The sequence below is a fragment of the Ranitomeya variabilis genome, chromosome 1 (assembly GCF_051348905.1).
Source record: "Ranitomeya variabilis isolate aRanVar5 chromosome 1, aRanVar5.hap1, whole genome shotgun sequence".
Taxonomy (NCBI): Eukaryota; Metazoa; Chordata; class Amphibia; order Anura; family Dendrobatidae; genus Ranitomeya; species Ranitomeya variabilis.
The window spans coordinates 1160407051-1160425464 of NC_135232.1; the positions used below are offsets into that span (position 1 = coordinate 1160407051).

An 18414-nucleotide genomic window follows, 5' to 3' on the forward strand; every position below is an offset into this window, starting at 1 on the left:
TTGGACACACATCTCGATGGATTTTATTTCAGATCTGCCTGTTTCTCAGAAGATGTCTGTCATCTGGGTGGTGTGTGACCGTTTCTCTAAGATGGTCCATTTGGTTCCTCTGCCCAAGTTGCCTTCTTCTTCCGAGTTGGTTCCTCTGTTTTTTCAAAATGTTGTTCGTTTGCATGGTATTCCTGAGAATATCATTTCTGACAGAGGGACCCAATTCGTGTCTAGATTTTGGCGGGCATTCTGTGCTAGGATGGGCATAGATTTATCTTTTTCGTCCGCTTTCCATCCTCAGACGAATGGCCAGACCGAGCGGACTAATCAGACCCTGGAGACATATCTGAGGTGTTTTGTGTCTGCTGACCAGGATGATTGGGTTGCTTTTTTGCCATTGGCAGAGTTCGCTCTCAATAATCGGGCCAGCTCTGCCACTTTGGTGTCCCCGTTTTTCTGTAATTCGGGGTTTCATCCTCGATTTTCCTCTGGTCAGGTGGAATCTTCGGATTGTCCTGGAGTGGATGCTGTGGTGGAGAGATTGCATCAGATCTGGGGGCAGGTGGTGGACAATTTGAGGTTGTCCCAGGAGAAGACTCAGCTTTTTGCCAACCGCCACCGTCGTGTTGGTCCTCGGCTTTGTGTTGGGGATTTGGTGTGGTTGTCTTCTCGTTTTGTCCCTATGAGGGTCTCTTCTCCTAAGTTTAAGCCTCGGTTCATCGGCCCGTATAAGATATTGGAGATTCTTAACCCTGTTTCCTTCCGTTTGGACCTCCCTGCATCCTTCTCTATTCATAACGTTTTTCATCGGTCATTATTGCGCAGGTATGAGGTACCGGTTGTGCCTTCCGTTGAGCCTCCTGCTCCGGTGTTGGTTGAGGGTGAGTTGGAGTACGTTGTGGAGAAAATCTTAGACTCTCGTGTTTCCAGACGGAGACTCCAGTATCTGGTCAAGTGGAAGGGATACGGCCAGGAGGATAATTCTTGGGTGAATGCATCTGATGTTCATGCCTCTGATCTGGTTCGTGCCTTTCATAGGGCCCATCCTGATCGCCCTGGTGGTTCTGGTGAGGGTTCGGTGCCCCCTCCTTGAGGGGGGGTACTGTTGTGAATTTGGATTCTGGGCTCCCCCGGTGGCTACTGGTGGAATTGAACTGGTGTTTTCATCTTCTCTGTTCACCTGTTCCCATCAAGATGTGGGAGTCGCTATATAACCTTGCTGCTCTGTTAGTTGCTTGCCGGTCAACAATGTTATCAGAAGCCTCTCTGTGCTTGTTCCTGCTCCTAGACAACTACTAGATAAGTTGGACTCTTGTCCATGTTTGTTTTTGCATTTTTGTTCCAGTTCACAGCTGTAGTTTCGTTACTGTGTCTGGAAAGCTCTTGTGAACAGGAATTGCCACTCTGGTGTTATGAGTTAATGCCAGAGTTTTAAAGTAATTCCTGGATGGTGTTTTGATAGGGTTTTAAGCTGACCATGAAAGTGTCCTTTCTGTCTTCTGCTATGTAGTAAGTGGACCTCAAATTTGCTAAACCTATTTTCATACTACGTTTGTTATTTCATCTTAATTCACCGCCAATACATGTGGGGGGCCTCTGTCTCCTTTCGGGGTATTTCTCTAGAGGTGAGCTAGGACTAATATTTTCCTCTGCTAGCATTATTTAGTCCTCCGGCTGGTGCTGGGCATCTAGAATCAACGTAGGCATGCTACCCGGCCACTGCTAGTTGTGCGTTAGGTTTAGTTCATGGTCAGCTCAGTTCCCATCTTCCAAGAGCTAGTTCCTATATATGCTGATACTATGTTCTCTTGCCATTGAGAACATGACAGAACACACAGGACAGGTGGAGAACGCAGAGCAGGGGCGGGGAACACACAGGATGGGTGGGGAACACAGGATGGGCAGGGAACACACATCACGGGAGGGGAGCACACAGCACGGGAGGGGAACACACAGGGCGGGCGGGAAACACACAGGATGGGTGGGGAACACACAGAATGGGCGGGGAACACACAGCACGGGAGGGGAACACAGGATGGGCGGGGAACACAGCAAGGGCGGGGATCACACAGCATGGGCAGGGAACACACAGCATGGGTGGGAACACACAGGACGGATGGGGAACACACAGCACGGGCGGGGAACACACAGCATGGGTGGGGATCACACAGCACACACGGGGATCACACAGCACATGCAGGGATCAAACAGCACATGGGGGCTCACACACCACAGGTGGGGGCTCACACAGCATGGGCAGGAATCACACAGCACACGCGGGGATCACACAGCACAGGATCCAGATATGCGTCCTGTGCTCACCCATGGATTAGACAGTGGACTCTAGCGCCCCCTGTAGTCAGGGAGTGCCTGGAGGTTCCGGCTAGTAAAGGTCATTAGATCCCAGGTGACATTGGTGGTCAGGAGGTGAGTGGTATGGGTGGCTCCTTATCCCCCTCGAATTCAGCAACTTTCTTGGCTGCATGTTCATTTCCCAGACTTCTCTTGGGTGCAGAGTACCGGGGGGAAAGTTTCCGAAATTCATGGGAGGTGGCATCATGGGGCCAGATCGAATGAAATCAGGACCTGGAAGAAAAGGACAAGACCCATTATCAAGGACAACTCAACCCATCGTCTGACAGCACTTCATTCATCCTGAATTACATCATGTATCACTCCAGTCACCTCCAGAGCTGCACTCGCTTTTACTAGTTACAAATAAACCGAGAAAAATATATAACATAATTCTCCTGCCATAAGAGCAGCAGATGAGAAAGCTGAGGTCGTAGATTAAGGAGATACCCCCAGCTCTACAATCCCTAACAGTGGGGTCATTACCTGGAGGAAGGGGTAAGCAGTCAGGGGGTAACAGTAGTGGGCTGCGGGTCCCAAGGGATGGAGGAGCTGAAACATAGAAAACACCATCAGTGTAAAACACTAGTGCAGAGGATAGTGGCATATAGGATATATACAGTATATACTGTGGAGACATGGGGGCCAGCGGGTGCTCTTGTCCACTGTCCTGAGACTGCATGGATCAGGGCTCTCCTTTTACCCTGGGTGTAATACTACTCAGACAACACAGGATGAGTGTAAAACAGTTTGGTAATAATTTATTGTACCACAAAACAGGCAATAGCACGTAGAACGGTCCCAGCAAATACCCAAGATGGTGCCCATTAGAGTCTCACCTTCCGCTGACTCGCCGGGATTTAGCAGCTGTGATGTCAGAGCTCCCAAGGCCGACTACCCCACCTGCAGCACGCACACAGAGGAGGTAAAGACAAGCGTAGGAAGATGACAGTCCATTGAAGTACAAGGGCCAGGTGAGTGGATGGTCACAACCTGGCTTCTCTGAGCATCTCCATGGAGCCAAGTGACCGGTAGGTCCCATTCCTGGCTTTCCCAAATGTATCCATGGGGCTCAAAACATACAACACGTAGAACAGTCCCAGCAAAATACCTAAGATGGTGCATGTGAAGATCTGAGGCTGTAGATTGCAATAATCAGCTAGGCAGGGTAACGATGCAGCTCGTTTTATTTCTTCCTTCCACGGTTATACAAATCCAGGTAGATGGCCACAATACATTGTGCTCAGTCCACAAGATCCCAACCTGGGATCGGTAGTCCCACTATTCCTCCAGACGATGGATATCATGACTGTAGCCCATGGATTCCCTCCAGTCAACAACCGATCTCCAAACTCCATAGTCCATACATACCCTCCAGGACGTCATCCTTGATCCTCTCCCTTCAAAGTCCCTCTGTCAACTACCTGACTAAACCTGTGGCGACCTCCCTCCCCCTGACACATTCTCCTTTATCTCACAGAATGAAGCATATTCCATCACCTGGAACTGCATGTGAGACACCCATAGTGACGGCCACCCTGGGTCTATAATCGCTATCCACACAATGGGCCTAGTTATCTGCCTGGTGGTCCTACAATAAAACATTGCCACACTGTGTTAGCGCCACCCTGTTTTGTCTGTGTAGTGTTACAACCACGGTAAAAGGAGAGCGGGCGTTCGGTGGGACGATCCCTGGTCCATGCGGTTTCGGCTAGCGGATCGGGGTGCCCACCGACCCTCCATGTCTCCACAATCGCCAATGGTGTACAGTGGATGTAGGATGTGATACTGGACAGGAGACCAGCGCATCAGAATGGAAGTCACTGCTGAAAGCAAAATGGCGCCATGCACTGGTGTCTTACCCGGGCCGCAGCGCTCTCGTTCTTGGATTGGGGGGTACAGCATGGGATGGGGTTCATTTTCCAATGAGAACCGGTGAGGAGGCGTGGGAAGAAGAGGGGAACCTGAAACACAGGAGGGAGAGCAGGTTACACAAGATGGCAGATGTAGCAGAGCCGACCACGTCTCAGAGCATCGTCTACACTGTCCATACAGAAGACGGCACAAGATGCTTCTCTTCATAATTAATCCAAAATTATTTCTTCCAGTGTATACTGTGTGTATATATATATATATATATACAGTATATATATATATATATACACAAGTAATAGGGAGAACTGCAGTGTATTCTCCACCGGGAGCAAATCATCCAGACTGAGGTCCGTGCAAGAACAAGCTTCCGACTTCCAGACAGATCCCGGGTGCGGGTGATCCCTGTGCAAACAGATCCCGGGTGTGGGTGATCCCTGTGCAACCATATCCCGGGTGTAAGTGATCCCTGTGTAGACAGATCCCAGGCGTGGGTGAACCCTGCGCAGACAGATCCTGTGTGTGGGTGATCCCTGTGCAGACAAATCCTGGGTGTGGGTGATGCCTGCGCAGACAGATTTCGGTGCCGGGTCACATGGTGTCCTGGTGTCAGGATGGGTGAAGGGGTCACGTGGTGTCCTGGTGTCAGGATGGGTGCCAGGTCACGTGGTGTCCTGGTGTCAGGATGGGTGAAGGGGTCACATGGTGTCCTGGTGTCAGGATGGGTGCCAGGTCACGTGGTGTCCTGGTGTCAGGATGGGTGAAGGGGTCACGTGGTGTCCTGGTGTCAGGATGGGTGAAGGGGTCACGTGGTGTCCTGGTGTCAGGATGGGTGAAGGGGTCACGTGGTGTCCTGGTGTCAGGATGGGTGAAAGGGTCACATGGTGTCCTGGTGTCAGGATGGGTGCCAGGTCACGTGGTGTCCTGGTGTCAGGATGGGTGAAGGGGTCACGTGGTGTCCTGGTGTCAGGATGGGTGAAGGGGTCACGTGGTGTCCTGGTGTCAGGATGGGTGCCAGGTCACGTGGTGTCCTGGTGTCAGGATGGGTGAAGGGGTCACGTGGTGTCCTGGTGTCAGGATGGGTGAAGGGGTCACGTGGTGTCCTGGTGTCAGGATGGGTGAAGGGGTCACGTGGTGTCCTGGTGTCAGGATGGGTGAAGGGGTCACGTGGTGTCCTGGTGTCAGGATGGGTGAAGGGGTCACGTGGTGTCCTGGTGTCAGGATATGTGCCGGGTCACGTGGTGTCCTGGTGTCAGGATGGGTGAAGGGGTCACGTGGTGTCCTGGTGTCAGGATGGGTGAAAGGGTCACGTGGTGTCCTGGTGTCAGGATGGGTGAAGGGGTCACATGGTGTCCTGGTGTCAGGATGGGTGCCAGGTCACGTGGTGTCCTGGTGTCAGGATGGGTGGAGGGGTCACATGGTGTCCTGGTGTCAGGATGGGTGCCGGGTCACGTGGTGTCCTGGTGTCAGGGTGGGTGAAGGGGTCACATGGTGTCCTGGTGTCAGGATGGGTGAAGGGGTCACGTGGTGTCCTGGTGTCAGGATGGGTGCCAGGTCACGTGGTGTCCTGGTGTCAGGATGGGTGAAGGGGTCACGTGGTGTCCTGGTGTCAGGATGGGTGAAGGGGTCACATGGTGTCCTGGTGTCAGGATGGGTGCCAGGTCACGTGGTGTCCTGGTGTCAGGATGGGTGAAGGGGTCACATGGTGTCCTGGTGTCAGGATGGGTGAAGGGGTCACGTGGTGTCCTGGTGTCAGGATGGGTGCCAGATCACGTGGTGTCCTGGTGTCAGCATGGGTGAAGGGGTCACGTGGTGTCCTGGTGTCAGGATGGGTGAAGGGGTCACATGGTGTCCTGGTGTCAGGATGGGTGCCAGGTCACGTGGTGTCCTGGTGTCAGGATGGGTGAAGGGGTCACGTGGTGTCCTGGTGTCAGGATGGGTGAAAGGGTCACGTGGTGTCCTGGTGTCAGGATGGGTGAAGGGGTCACATGGTGTCCTGGTGTCAGGATGGGTGCGGGGTCACGTGGTGTCCTGGTGTCAGGATGGGTGGAGGGGTCACGTGGTGTCCTGGTGTCAGGATGGGTGCCAGGTCACGTGGTGTCCTGGTGTCAGGATGGGTGGAGGGGTCACGTGGTGTCCTGGTGTCAGGATGGGTGCCAGGTCACGTGGTGTCCTGGTGTCAGGATGGGTGGAGGGGTCACGTGGTGTCCTGGTGTCAGGATGGGTGCCAGGTCACGTGGTGTCCTGGTGTCAGGATGGGTGAAGGGGTCACGTGGTGTCCTGGTGTCAGGATATGTGCCGGGTCACGTGGTGTCCTGGTGTCAGGATGGGTGTCGAGTCGCATGTTGTGTGTCGTGATAAGGAAGGAATGCAGGCTGGAGAAGGGGGAGGTTGTCTGAAATTTCAAAGCTGCAGGTGTGTTCTCCTCATTGTCGGTCAATTGCTAAATCCCGGACTGCAGTCTGGATGATTTGGTCATATTGTTGAATATACTGCAGTTATCCCTATTACTTGTGTGACGACACAGCAATTTATCTTAATTAACCAGATGTTAGCTGTGAAGTCACAGCTGCTCTTATCCCGGCGAGTCAGTAGAAAGGTGAGACACAGAGTGGATGGCGGCCTACAGATGAGTTGATGGCGGCCTACAGAGGAGTAGATGGCGGCGGATGGAGGAGTAGATGGCAGTCTACGGAGATGTAGATGGCGGTCTACGGAGAAGTAGATGGTGGTTGTGGAAACACGGGGGGAGTCAGCGGGTCCTCTAGTCCACTAGCTGAAACCGCGTAGACCAAGAATCATCCCACTCCTCCCATCAGCTCTCTCTCCTTTCGCCGTGGGCATAATACTACTTAGACAACACAGAGTGAGGTAACACAGTGTGACAATACACAAAACGGACAAGAACACATAGGACAGTCCCAGCAAATACCCAAGATGGTGCAAAATTACAGAGTCTCAACCCTTAAGCAGACTTGCTGGGATAAGAGCAGATGCGAATTCAGAGCTTCCAGGGCCGACTACCCCACCTGTGGCATGATGAGAGGGGAGGTAACGACAAGCTTAGGAAGATGACAGTCCATTAAGGTACGAGGCCAGTTGACCAGCAGGTTACAATCTGTCTTCTCCAAACATCTCCATGAAGCCAGGTGACCGGTGGGTCCCAATCCTAGCTTTCCCAAACATATCCATGGGGCTTAGGTGACCGGTGGGTCCAAATCCTGACTACCCCAAACGTATCCATGGATTCAGTAATGGTCAGTGGAGCAGATATGTTTTCTTTCAAATGGGGCCGTGGTCCCCTAACCTGGCATCCTCTAGAATTTCAGATGTGTCCTTCATGATGGAGCTATGATCTGGCAGCTATCCTGTAGAGTGCTCCTCACTGTGATTTTGTACAGAGTCTCTGATTCTTTGAATCTCTGGATCTTTAGATGTCTTGTTACAAAGTAGTATCCCTTTTTATAGTTCACAATTGTTCTTCAAACCATCATTCACAGGTCAAAGGGAAGGACTGATGAGACTAACATGCATTGTTTGCTTATTTATAGTTTATCCTTCAACGTTTGCTAGTCAGCAAACTGCGTATTATAACGTGTAATCAACATATCAACAAGTATCATTGTTCAGTGACCTTGCATCCCTGTTTTGCAAAGATAACAGTACAATAAACCGTAGGAGCTGATCTGAGATAAATAACAACCATTCATCAATTTACAAACATCAATTCAACCTACAAGAAGGGTCAAAATAAAGATAACATGCCTCCTGCATTACTGAAAATAGACATCTGGATAATTAAGATAAGATGCAGTAGATGGCGGCCTATAGAGCAGTACATGACGGCCTACAGAGCAGTACATGACGGCCTACACAGCAGTACATGATGGCCTAAAGAGCAGTAGATGGTGGCCTACATAGCAGTACATGGCGGCCTACATAGCAGTACATGGCAGCCTATAGAGCAGTAGACAATGGCCTACAGAGCAGTACATGGCAGCCTACAGAGTAGTACATGACGGCCTACATAGCAGTACATGGCGGCCTAAAGAGCAGTAGATGGTGGCCTACATAGCAGTACATGGCGGCCTACATAGCAATACATGGCAGCCTACAGAGCAGTAGACAATGACCTACAGAGGAGTACATGGCGGCCTACAGAGCAGTACATGGTGGTCTACAGAGCAGTACATGACGGTCTACATAGCAGTACATGGTGGCCTAAAGAGCAGTAAATGGCGGCCTACATAGCAATATATGGCGGCCTACATAGCAGTACATGGCGGCCTACAGAGCAGTAGATAATGGCCTACAGAGCAGTACATGGTGGCCTACAGAGCAGTACATGACGGCCTACAGAGCAGTACATGACGGCCTACAGAACAGTACATGGCGGCCTACAGAGCAGTAGATGGTGGCCTACAGAGCAGTACATGACAGCCTACATAGCAGTACATGACAGCCTAAATAGCAGTACATGACAGCCTAAATAGCAGTACATGGTGGCCTACATAGCAGTTCATAGCAGCCTACAGAGCAGTAGACGGTGGCCTACCTAGCAGTACATGGCAGCCTACATAGCAGTACATGACAGCCTACATAGCAGTACATGACAGCCTACATAGCAGTACATGACAGCCTACATAGCAGTACATGGCTGCCTACAGAGCAGTAGATGGTGGCCTACATAGCAGTACATGGCGGCCTACATAGCATTACATGGCGGCCTACATAGCAGTACATGGCCTCCTACAGAGCAGTAGACGGTGGCCTACATAGCAGTACATGGCGGCCTACACAGCAGTACATGGCGGCCTACATAGCAGTACATGGCCTCCTACAGAGTAGTAGACGGTGGCCTACATAGAAGTACATGGCGGCCTACATAGCAGTACATGGCCTCCTACAGAGCAGTACACGGTGGCCTACAGAGCAGTACATGGCGGCCTACAGAGCAATAGATGGCGGCCTACAGAGCAGTACATGGCGGCATACAGAGCAGTAGATGGTGGCCTACAGAGCAGTACATGGTGGCCTACAGAGCAGTACATGGCCTCCTACAGAGCAGTATATAGCGGCCTACAGAGCAGTAGATGGCGGCCTAAAGAGCAGTATATAGTGGCCTACAGAGCAGTATATAGCGGCCTACAGAGCAGTACATGGCGGCCTACAGAGCAGTAGACGGTGGCCTACATAGCAGTACATGGCGGCCTACAGAGCAGTAGATGGCAGCCTACAGAGCAGAACATGGCGGCATACAGAGCAGTAGATGGTGGCCTACAGAGCAGTAGATGGTGGCCTACAGAGCAGTACATGGCGGCCTACAGAGCAGTACATGGCGGCCTACAGAGCAGTAGACGGTGGCCTACATAGCAGTACATAGCGGCCTACAGAGCAGTAGATGGCGGCCTACAGAGCAGTACATGGCGGCATACAGAGCAGTAGATGGTGGCCTACAGAGCAGAACATGGCGGCATACAGAGCAGTAGATGGTGGCCTACAGAGCAGTATATGGCGGCCTACAGAAGAGTAGATGGCGGCCTACAGAGCAGTAGATGTTGGTATACAGAGCAGTAGATGGTGGTATACTGGGAAATTCTAACATTACATGCCTCCTTATATGTTTCTCACATCATGGGTCAGAGAACTGTCTGTATGTGACATCTCGCTGGGCGGCAGTCACACGTCATCAGCGCCAATGATGGTGTATAGTGGATGTAGGATGTAATACTAGACAGGAGACTGGCGCCCCAGAATGGACGTCACTGCTGGAAGTGAAATGACGCCATGCAGTTGCATCTTACCCGGGCCGCAGCGCTCTCGCTCTTGGATTGGGGGGTACGGCATGGGATGGGGGTCGTTTTCCAATGAGAACCGGTGAGGAGGAGAGGGGAGAAGAGGAGAACCTGAAACACAGGAAGGAGAGCAGGTTACACAAGACGGCAGATGCAGCAGAGCCGACCTTGTCTCAGAGCATTGTCTACACTGACACATTGTAACTAGAGAAACGTGTGGCCCTGGGAGACAGTAAGAATAGGGGCCCTAAATGCAGACATATTGGCCTACCACACAGGAATGTTTACAAAGCATTTACACGAGCTGATGTCAGACCGATGTCAATGATGGACGATGTACAAGGCGTACGGTGCTCGTATTTTTCCATGAGCTCCCCAAATTACACAAAGCGTGTTTCCACCTCCCCTATGACCTATTATATCTGGCATTGGATCATAACATGAGAATCTTAGTGAATGTGTTGACAACCACCTTCACCCTCTCATTTCCTGGACCTCTGGTTATCTTAAGGATACAGCCACAGTATTAAGGTTTTTTGATAAGTTTACACAGCAATATGAGTTTTTGTTTCCCACATGTGATGCAGTTAATTTGTACACGTCGATTCTTCACTCTTTCCCCATAGTGTTAATTAAATATCATTTAGACAATTACAATGCATATTAACCAGCCCTCAAACTATTTATTTTATTATCACTCGATTATTTGTTAAATCATAAATTTTTTATGCTTCAGTCAAAATTTTTTCCTCCGGTCCTTGGTGCCCCGATGGGTTCAAAATTTTCACAAATCTCTTTGTGCCACGGTGGGAAGAGTTCTTTTTTCTTTACATAACCCCTTTTCTTCACATATAGTTTGGTACGGCAGGTATGTAGACGATGTTCTGCTTGTTTGGAGGGGTGCTGCATATTCTAATTGTATCTCCTACTTGAATTCCAACACATCCAACATTTGGTTCACCTGCAGTCGTCTGTCATCCTCCAGAAATACTTAGCGGTGGTTAACCAGGATAACCGGCTCCATACAATTATTGAAGGGGGTGTAAATCTGTGGCCAGCAGAGGTCGGTCACTTGGTGACATCATGTCACCTAGTTTGGTCCGCAGCCCCAAATGATCCACCTCTTGGCTTTCCAGTGTCAGCTGCAGTGTGTGCGGTTTCGCAGATAGTAAGATAGGCACTTTTCTTTCTTTGCTAGTCGTTTTCTCAGTGTAAAGTTTACTGTCCGGTCATGGAGTGGTCTGTCTGGGGTCCTCTTTGTGCCTCGCATGTTAACTCCTCCTTGAGCCGCTGTCGTCTCTCAGACTAATTGTTCTCATTGGTACGTGAGATTTGTTATCAATCGTCTGTTTCCATCCGCCTCATATATCCTATAGATGAAGTGTCGCAGGAGACATGAAACGCGTCAGGATTCTGAAGTTTCAGTTTTAATGTCATTTTAATGTTCTTGAAATAAAGCATTTTGCACACCAGGCAATGTGTTGATGAGAACAATGGCTGATAGATCACTCCGTCCACATATATATCATCAGCAGCACGAGTCATGTGTATACCGGGCAATGTGCTGCCGAGAACAATGGCTGATAGATCACCCCGTCCACATACAGGAGGGAAATAAGTATTTGATCCCTTGCTGATTTTGTAAGTTTGCCCTCTGACAAAGATATGAACAGTCTATAATTTTAACTGTATGTTATGCACACTGTATAATCTCATACACACTTGCAGCACCAATGGCCTTTTACAGATGGATGGTGAGACATGGGCAGATTTAGAGTCCATCTTAAGGGGAAAAATTGGTGATGCGAGGATGCAGTCAGTCATGGGGGAAATAAACCGAGTGGGGAAATCATAGCATTCAGCCCTTGAGTTAGTGACGCAGCACGGCCTGGTCTGTAGAGTCAGGGATGCACTTTTTGAAAGGTCTGCATGCATGGTGCCAAGCGAGGGTAGGAGAATCCACAATTTTCCTTTTAGATGTGGTACAGGGTCCCAAGGACACAGTAGACCATTTTGGGGGGAATCTAAAACTGAGACATACAGATTTGGGCTATGAGGGAATAAGAGATGTGGGTAGAAAACTTTTCGATGGAGCTTTTACAGCAGGTCTTAGACTGCAACTCAGGCAAAAGGTTCAGGCAGCTAAGCCCAACTGGAGAACATGAAAAATAGAAGAGTTGGTGCTGGTGGAAAAGAGGGTTGAATTAGATCAGAAGATGAAGCCAGTCCAGATACAGAATGTTTCCGATGACGCGAAGCAAGGTCAGAAGGACAATTCAGCCAGAAAGAATGGGTCGACAAATTGAGTGTTATAACTGTGGGAAGAAGGGGCATACCAGCCATCAATGCAAATTACCCAAAAAAGAGGACCAGGCCAAGACAGACGCTCCGACCCAAAGCCCACAATAGGAAACAGGCAACCCCGTAGCCATCTACCCCTTAGGGCACCTTCACAATCACACCCAAGCTCACAAGGGGTGGTCCAAGTACATCTCCCAGATGGTAGAAAAATCCCATTCCTGGTTGATACGGGGGCAGCCAAAACAGTTATCCGCCAGGAACATGTCAGATCGTCTGGCATATCAGATGATACCCTCTACACCCAAGGGGTGGGAGGGACTGATCCAAGAATGTAAATTGACCAAGCCATTGCCCCTTCGAAACGTCTGACTAGGTTACTGATCAGTGACAAATCACCTGTGAATCTACTAGGTTCTGATGTACTCCAAGCCATACAGACACCTATCATTTAGGAACCGGACAGCACAGTTACACTGACAGCTGGGATTCCAGAAGCCACATTGTGCAACGCTTTGGCGTGTCTACACATATCTGACTTTACCTCCCCACCTGATGATGAGGTGTCGGCACAGGTCCCTGACACACTATGGGCAAAATCTAAATGCCAGCCCCTCCAGTGATGATTCATTTGAAGCCAGGGGTGATGCCGCCTCAAATCAGACAGTACCCACTGAAGTACCCAGGAAGAAGCAACAGGGAATAACATCACAGACCTAATTGCTTCTGGGGGGCATAAAATCTACAAAGTCTGTGGCGAACACTCCTTTATTTCCAGTAAAGAAAAAGGGCAAGAAAGGGGAGCCGGTGAATTACAGAATGGTCCAGCACGACCTCAGAGCCATACATGCCGTTACCAAAGTGCTCACACCAGTGGTACCCAACCCACACACCATCCTGTCACAGATCCCGACAACAGCAGCCTGCTTTGGTGCATTGACCTGGCTAATGCTACCTTTCTGTGCCTCTACATCCGGACTGTCGATATCTGTTTGCTTTCACGTTCAGGGGCCAGCAGTATACGTGGAGGGTGCAACTGCCAGACCCCATTTAGGGACAATTCCTCTCAAACTCTCAGAACAAGACCAAAAAGATTTGCAATGTATTCTGCCTTGTATGATGCCACATATGACCCTACTAATGATACTCTGTGTTACACTCTCTCAAAACTATACCCGCTGGTAAAAACTGACCAAACACCCCCTAGGGTTTTCGCATATCCAGGGAACTATACCTGTTTTCAATGAATAGGGACAGGAACAGGGAAAATGGTAGAAAACCTAACTTCAGAGTTTTGTGAGAACACCATCCCCATAGGCAATAATAGTTATGATCCTTGTAAAACCCGGCCCTGGAATGACCTGATAACTCTCTCAGCACTATATGTGCTGGAGCATGCTTCCGAGCTCACATCACCGCAGCTAATAGCCGCGATGACACATATCTCCCCTCAAGGACTTGTCCGGCAGCCATCTTACGTACCCTCCCTCTTTGCCCAAGGCCGGGAGGAGCTTCTGCCAACAAACAGTGGATCCTGGACTGAGCGTCAGCATTGCCATGCAGTTTCCCTGGCTTATGCTAAACATGGAAGTTAAAATCCTGAAGTGCTAGGAACCACCTGGTCACACAAACATTGTTCTCTTCCTTCTCCCTCATCCACTTCAGTGGGGCATGATCTGACACTAGTCTGAACCTCCTATCTAAGAGATAGTACCTTAGAGAGTCCAACGCCCACATGAGGGCTAAACATTCCTTCTCCACTATGGAATAGTTTTTCTCACAGGATGACAACTTCTGGCTAAGATATATTATGGGATGCTCTTCCCCGTTCACCCCTTGAGATAAGACAGCGCCCAGCCTGACAACCCACGTGTCCATCTGGACCACAAACTCCTCGGAGAAATCGGGTACTACCAGCACTAGCTGTTTGCACAGGGCCAGTTTCAGTTCTTGGAAAGCCATCTCAGCTTCTGGAAACCACTTAGCCATAGCCGACTTTGTCCCTTTAAGGAGATCTGTCAGACAGGCGGCTACCATGGCGAAGTTTGGGATAAACCGGTTGTAATAGCCCACAATGCCCAGGAACACCCTGACCTGCTTCTTTGAGACGGGTTGTGGCCAGCCTCAACTTTATGTATCTGGGGCTTTATTTCACCCCTGCCTACAACGTATCCCAAGTATCTCTCTTTCTCCATTCCAAAGGCAAATTTTTTCGGGTTTATGGAAAAACCCGCATTCCGTACAGCATCAAATATTGCCTGGCCATTGTCAGATGGCTTCCCCAATCCGGACTGAAGATCACAATATCGTCCAGGTGGGCCGCTGCGTACTCCTTGTGGGGAACTAAGATCCGGTCCATGGCTCTTTGGAACGTTGCTGGAGCGCCTTATAACTCAATCAGCATCCTTGTGTATTGGAAGCATCCATCTGGCGCTGAAAAGGCAGTCTTCTCCTTGGCATCTTGGGACATGAGAATTTGTCAATACCCTTTTGTGAGATTAAGGGTCGTAATATACCGAGCTGGCCCTAGCCTCTCAATTAACTCATCGATCCCGGGAATCGGGTAGGCATCGGACTCAGACACCTCGTTCAGCTTCCTACAGTGGTTGCAAAAACACCATTCCCTATCCGGTTTTGGCACTAAAACTATTGGACTGGACTAGCCGCTCTTGGATTCCTCGATGACTCCCAGGCTCAGCATCCGCTTCACCTCCCTTGAGATCACCTCTCAGCGGGCTTCGGGAATCCGATAAGGCTTTAAGTTGACCCACACATGAGACTCCGTCAGGACGTCATGCTCTATGACCTTCGTACAACCTGGCAGTTCTGAGAACAGATCTTCATTACGCTGCAGCAACTCTCGGCACTGCTGCCTCTGTGAGTGGGACAAGGTGTCTGCCACCTTAACATCCTCTGCAATGACATTGGACTTGGCCAGCACCCAAGGAGCTTCCACAGATTCTCTGTCCTGCCACAGTTTAATCAGGTTCACGTGGTACACCTCGAAGGGCTTCCGCTTCCTTGGTTGGTGGGCTTTGTCCACTACTTCATAGGGACCCTTCCAGTTGGCCAGGAATTTGGTCTCCACCGTAGGCACCTGCACAAGTACTCGATTCCCAGGTTTGAACTGTTTTACCCTTGCTGACCTATTATACACCCTGTACTGGGCTTCCTGATACTTGAGGAGGTGCTCCTTCACCATGGGCATCTCGTTGGCAATCCTCTCTTGCATCTGTGTGACATGCTCTACCACACTTCTTTCTATAGAGGGTGGTTTCAGCTTCCCAGGATTCCTTTACCACATCCAGGAGTCCTCGAGGGTGTTGTCCATAGAGCAGTTCAAATGGGAAGAAGCCGGTGGAAGCTTGGGAAACTTCCTTGATGGAGGATAACAGGTAAGGCAGCAAACAGTCCCAGTCTCGGCCGTCCTTCTCCACTGCTTTCTTCAGCATTGCCTTCAACGCTTTGTTAAACCTCTCCACCAGCCCATCAGTATGGGGATGATAAACTGAGGTTTTGAGCTGGGAAACTTGCAGGGTCTTGCACAGCTCCCTTATGACATTTGACATGAAGGAGGGTCCTTGGTCTGTTAGTATCTGCTTCAGCAGCCTGGTACGGGAGAAGATATGGATCAGTTTCTTAGAGATACACTTGGCAGAGGCATTTCTGAAGGGCAAAGGCCCCTGGGTACCGGGTAGCATAATGCAGGACCATCAATATATTGATGTTCTCTTGCGGACCTTACAGGGGTCCCACCAGGTCTATCACTATTCGTTCGAATGGCACCTCGATGATGGGCAACGGTACCAGAGTACTGCGGAAGTGGGTTACTGGGTAGGTCAGCTTGTGTGTGGGGCAGGAATTACAATATTTCACAAGTTCTCTGTAACACTCCGGCCAGTAGAATCTCTACAGAATGTGTTCCTGGGTCTTATCTGCCCCCAGGTCACCACCCAACACATGGGAATGAGCCACGTCTAACACCATGCGTCTATAGGGCCCTGGTACTAATAACTGCTCTATCACCTCACATTTTGGCTTGGTTACTCTATAAATCTCCAATCACAGCAAAATGAGGGAACTGACTGTCGGCCCCGAGCTCCTGAGGCACACCATGTAATACAGTTACATTGTCAAATGCCCTTTAAGTTGGGTCCCAGAGTTGGGCGGCTCCAAAGTTAGCCCCGGACACCTCCAGCTCAGGGATGTTGGTCTCAGTGGATGCTGCCTCATCCTCATCACCAACAAGCACAGAAAACGGAAACCTGTCATCCGCAGCCTGCGACGCAGTTTCTTTGGGAGCGAACTGGCTGCTATCTGGACAACCCGACGTCCTCCCTTTTCCCCACAAGTCCCAAAGTAATACAAAGTCCCGCCCTATTATAATAGGGTGCAATAGGTCCTTGGCCACGCCGACCCCATGGGACTTGCTGCCACAGTTTGTGTTGATGACCACCTGGACCACAGGGTAGTCCTTAGCATCGCCATGGATACAGCGGACACCATCCTCTTAGCCAGGAATCAGCCGATGAGTAATTATGGCCCTAACTAGGGTTACCAAACTTCCCGAGTCCAGCAGACCAGTCACTTGCACCCTGTTTACCGTCACGGGGCTGCCTGCTGCCCTTCGCCTGGTTAAGGAACAGAACTGCAGGTGGGATCCGCGAAATATGAGCTCGGTGGTCATAACGCAACGGGTGGCTATGTGACCTGGGGTATGACACCTCCAACAAATTATACTACAGGATGGGGCTTTTGACTTAGGTACCTCCTGGGCTCATAATTGTCCCACCCCATTTTGGTGTCTGTGCCCTTTTGGGACCCCCCGGTATGGGGAGGCTCTGCCCCTTTGCTTTCTCAAGGTCCTCTCGACAGCCAGGTACCTTTCCACCAGGGTTACTAGGTCATCAGCATTACGGGGATCTCCTTGGGCAACCCAGGATTGCACGGGCCTGGTTATGGAGAGTATTAACCTGTCCATAACGACCCTCTCCACCATCTGTGCTGGGTAGGAGGATTCAGGTTGCAACCATTTTTGAACCAGGTGTAGGAGATCGAATATTTGGGACTGGGGAGGTTTGTCACTGCGATAAGCCCACTGGTGCACACGTTGCGCCCTGACAGTCAGAGTCACTCCTAAGCATGCCAAGATCTCCACCTTTAACTTGGCGTATTCTTTTCTGTCTTGCAACCAAGTCATAATACACCTTCTGCGGTTCACCTGTTAAATATGGCGCCAGAACCTCCGCCCACTGCTCTGGAGGCAATTTCTCCTGCTCTGTCACCTTGTCAAACACTGCCAGGAACTCCTCGACATCATCACCCGGGGTCATCTTTTGCAATGCTCTTCTTACCATCATCCTCACGTGAGAGTCATCACCTGGATTTGGGATTGGGGTGGTTGTCCTGCCACGGATCACCTCGGCTAGGAGTTCCATGTGCTGCCACATCTGTTGCTGCTGGAGATTAGCCTGCATGAGTTGCTTTACCAGTTCCTCCATGTTGTCTGATTTTGCTCCTGCAGCCACTTTCACCCCGGACATGTGGTATCAGCAGTCACACTGCCTCTTGGGACTCGTACCCGTGCTTCTAGCACCAATTGTAGGGGTTTGTACTCTGCGGCTCTTGAGGTCGGCACAGGAGACGGTTTTCATACAATAGTCCAGGCAAGTTTATTTCACTTCATAAACCGCTCCGGGAGGCAAAAGAGAACAGAGCCTGGTCAGGCACAAAGTGAAACAAACTGAAAACAAATAGTCCACATGGTACTACGGGTCCGCCCGCTCAGGTCCGTGTCCTTCACAACACACACTGGAGGCCTCCACACCTCCAGCCACAGACCCTGGAGACTCGGCCTCCATTTTATCTTACAAGCCACGTCCCTGGGGTTGGGATATGTGAGCGGTCATTCCCACCCATCTCCTATGACAGCTCGTAAAACCCGGCCCTGGAATGACCTGATAACTCTCTCAGCACTATATGTACTGGAGTACGTTTCTGAGCTCAAATCACCGCAGCTAACTACTGCGATGACACATATCTCCCCTCAAGGGCCAGTCCGGCGGCCATCTTACCACACACACACTGTATGTCACACACATACACG

General features: G+C 50.4%; 1 protein-coding gene across 2 annotated transcripts in view; it reads right to left on the reverse strand.

The window, feature by feature from the left end:
* Nucleotides 1–1333: 1333 nt before the first annotated feature.
* The window catches only part of LOC143793233 (PC-esterase domain-containing protein 1A-like), a 136144-nt gene continuing 119063 nt past the window's right edge, over nucleotides 1334–18414 (reverse strand). For both annotated transcript variants that reach the window (XM_077280022.1, XM_077280029.1), the window contains exons 10-13: nucleotides 10020–10121; nucleotides 4206–4307; nucleotides 2830–2895; nucleotides 1334–2577 (exon numbers count right to left, since the gene is read on the reverse strand). In XM_077280022.1, coding sequence (XP_077136137.1) covers nucleotides 2375–2577; nucleotides 2830–2895; nucleotides 4206–4307; nucleotides 10020–10121 — 473 coding nt within the window. In that variant the 3' untranslated portion in view covers nucleotides 1334–2374. The remainder of the gene's footprint in view (nucleotides 2578–2829; nucleotides 2896–4205; nucleotides 4308–10019; nucleotides 10122–18414) is intronic.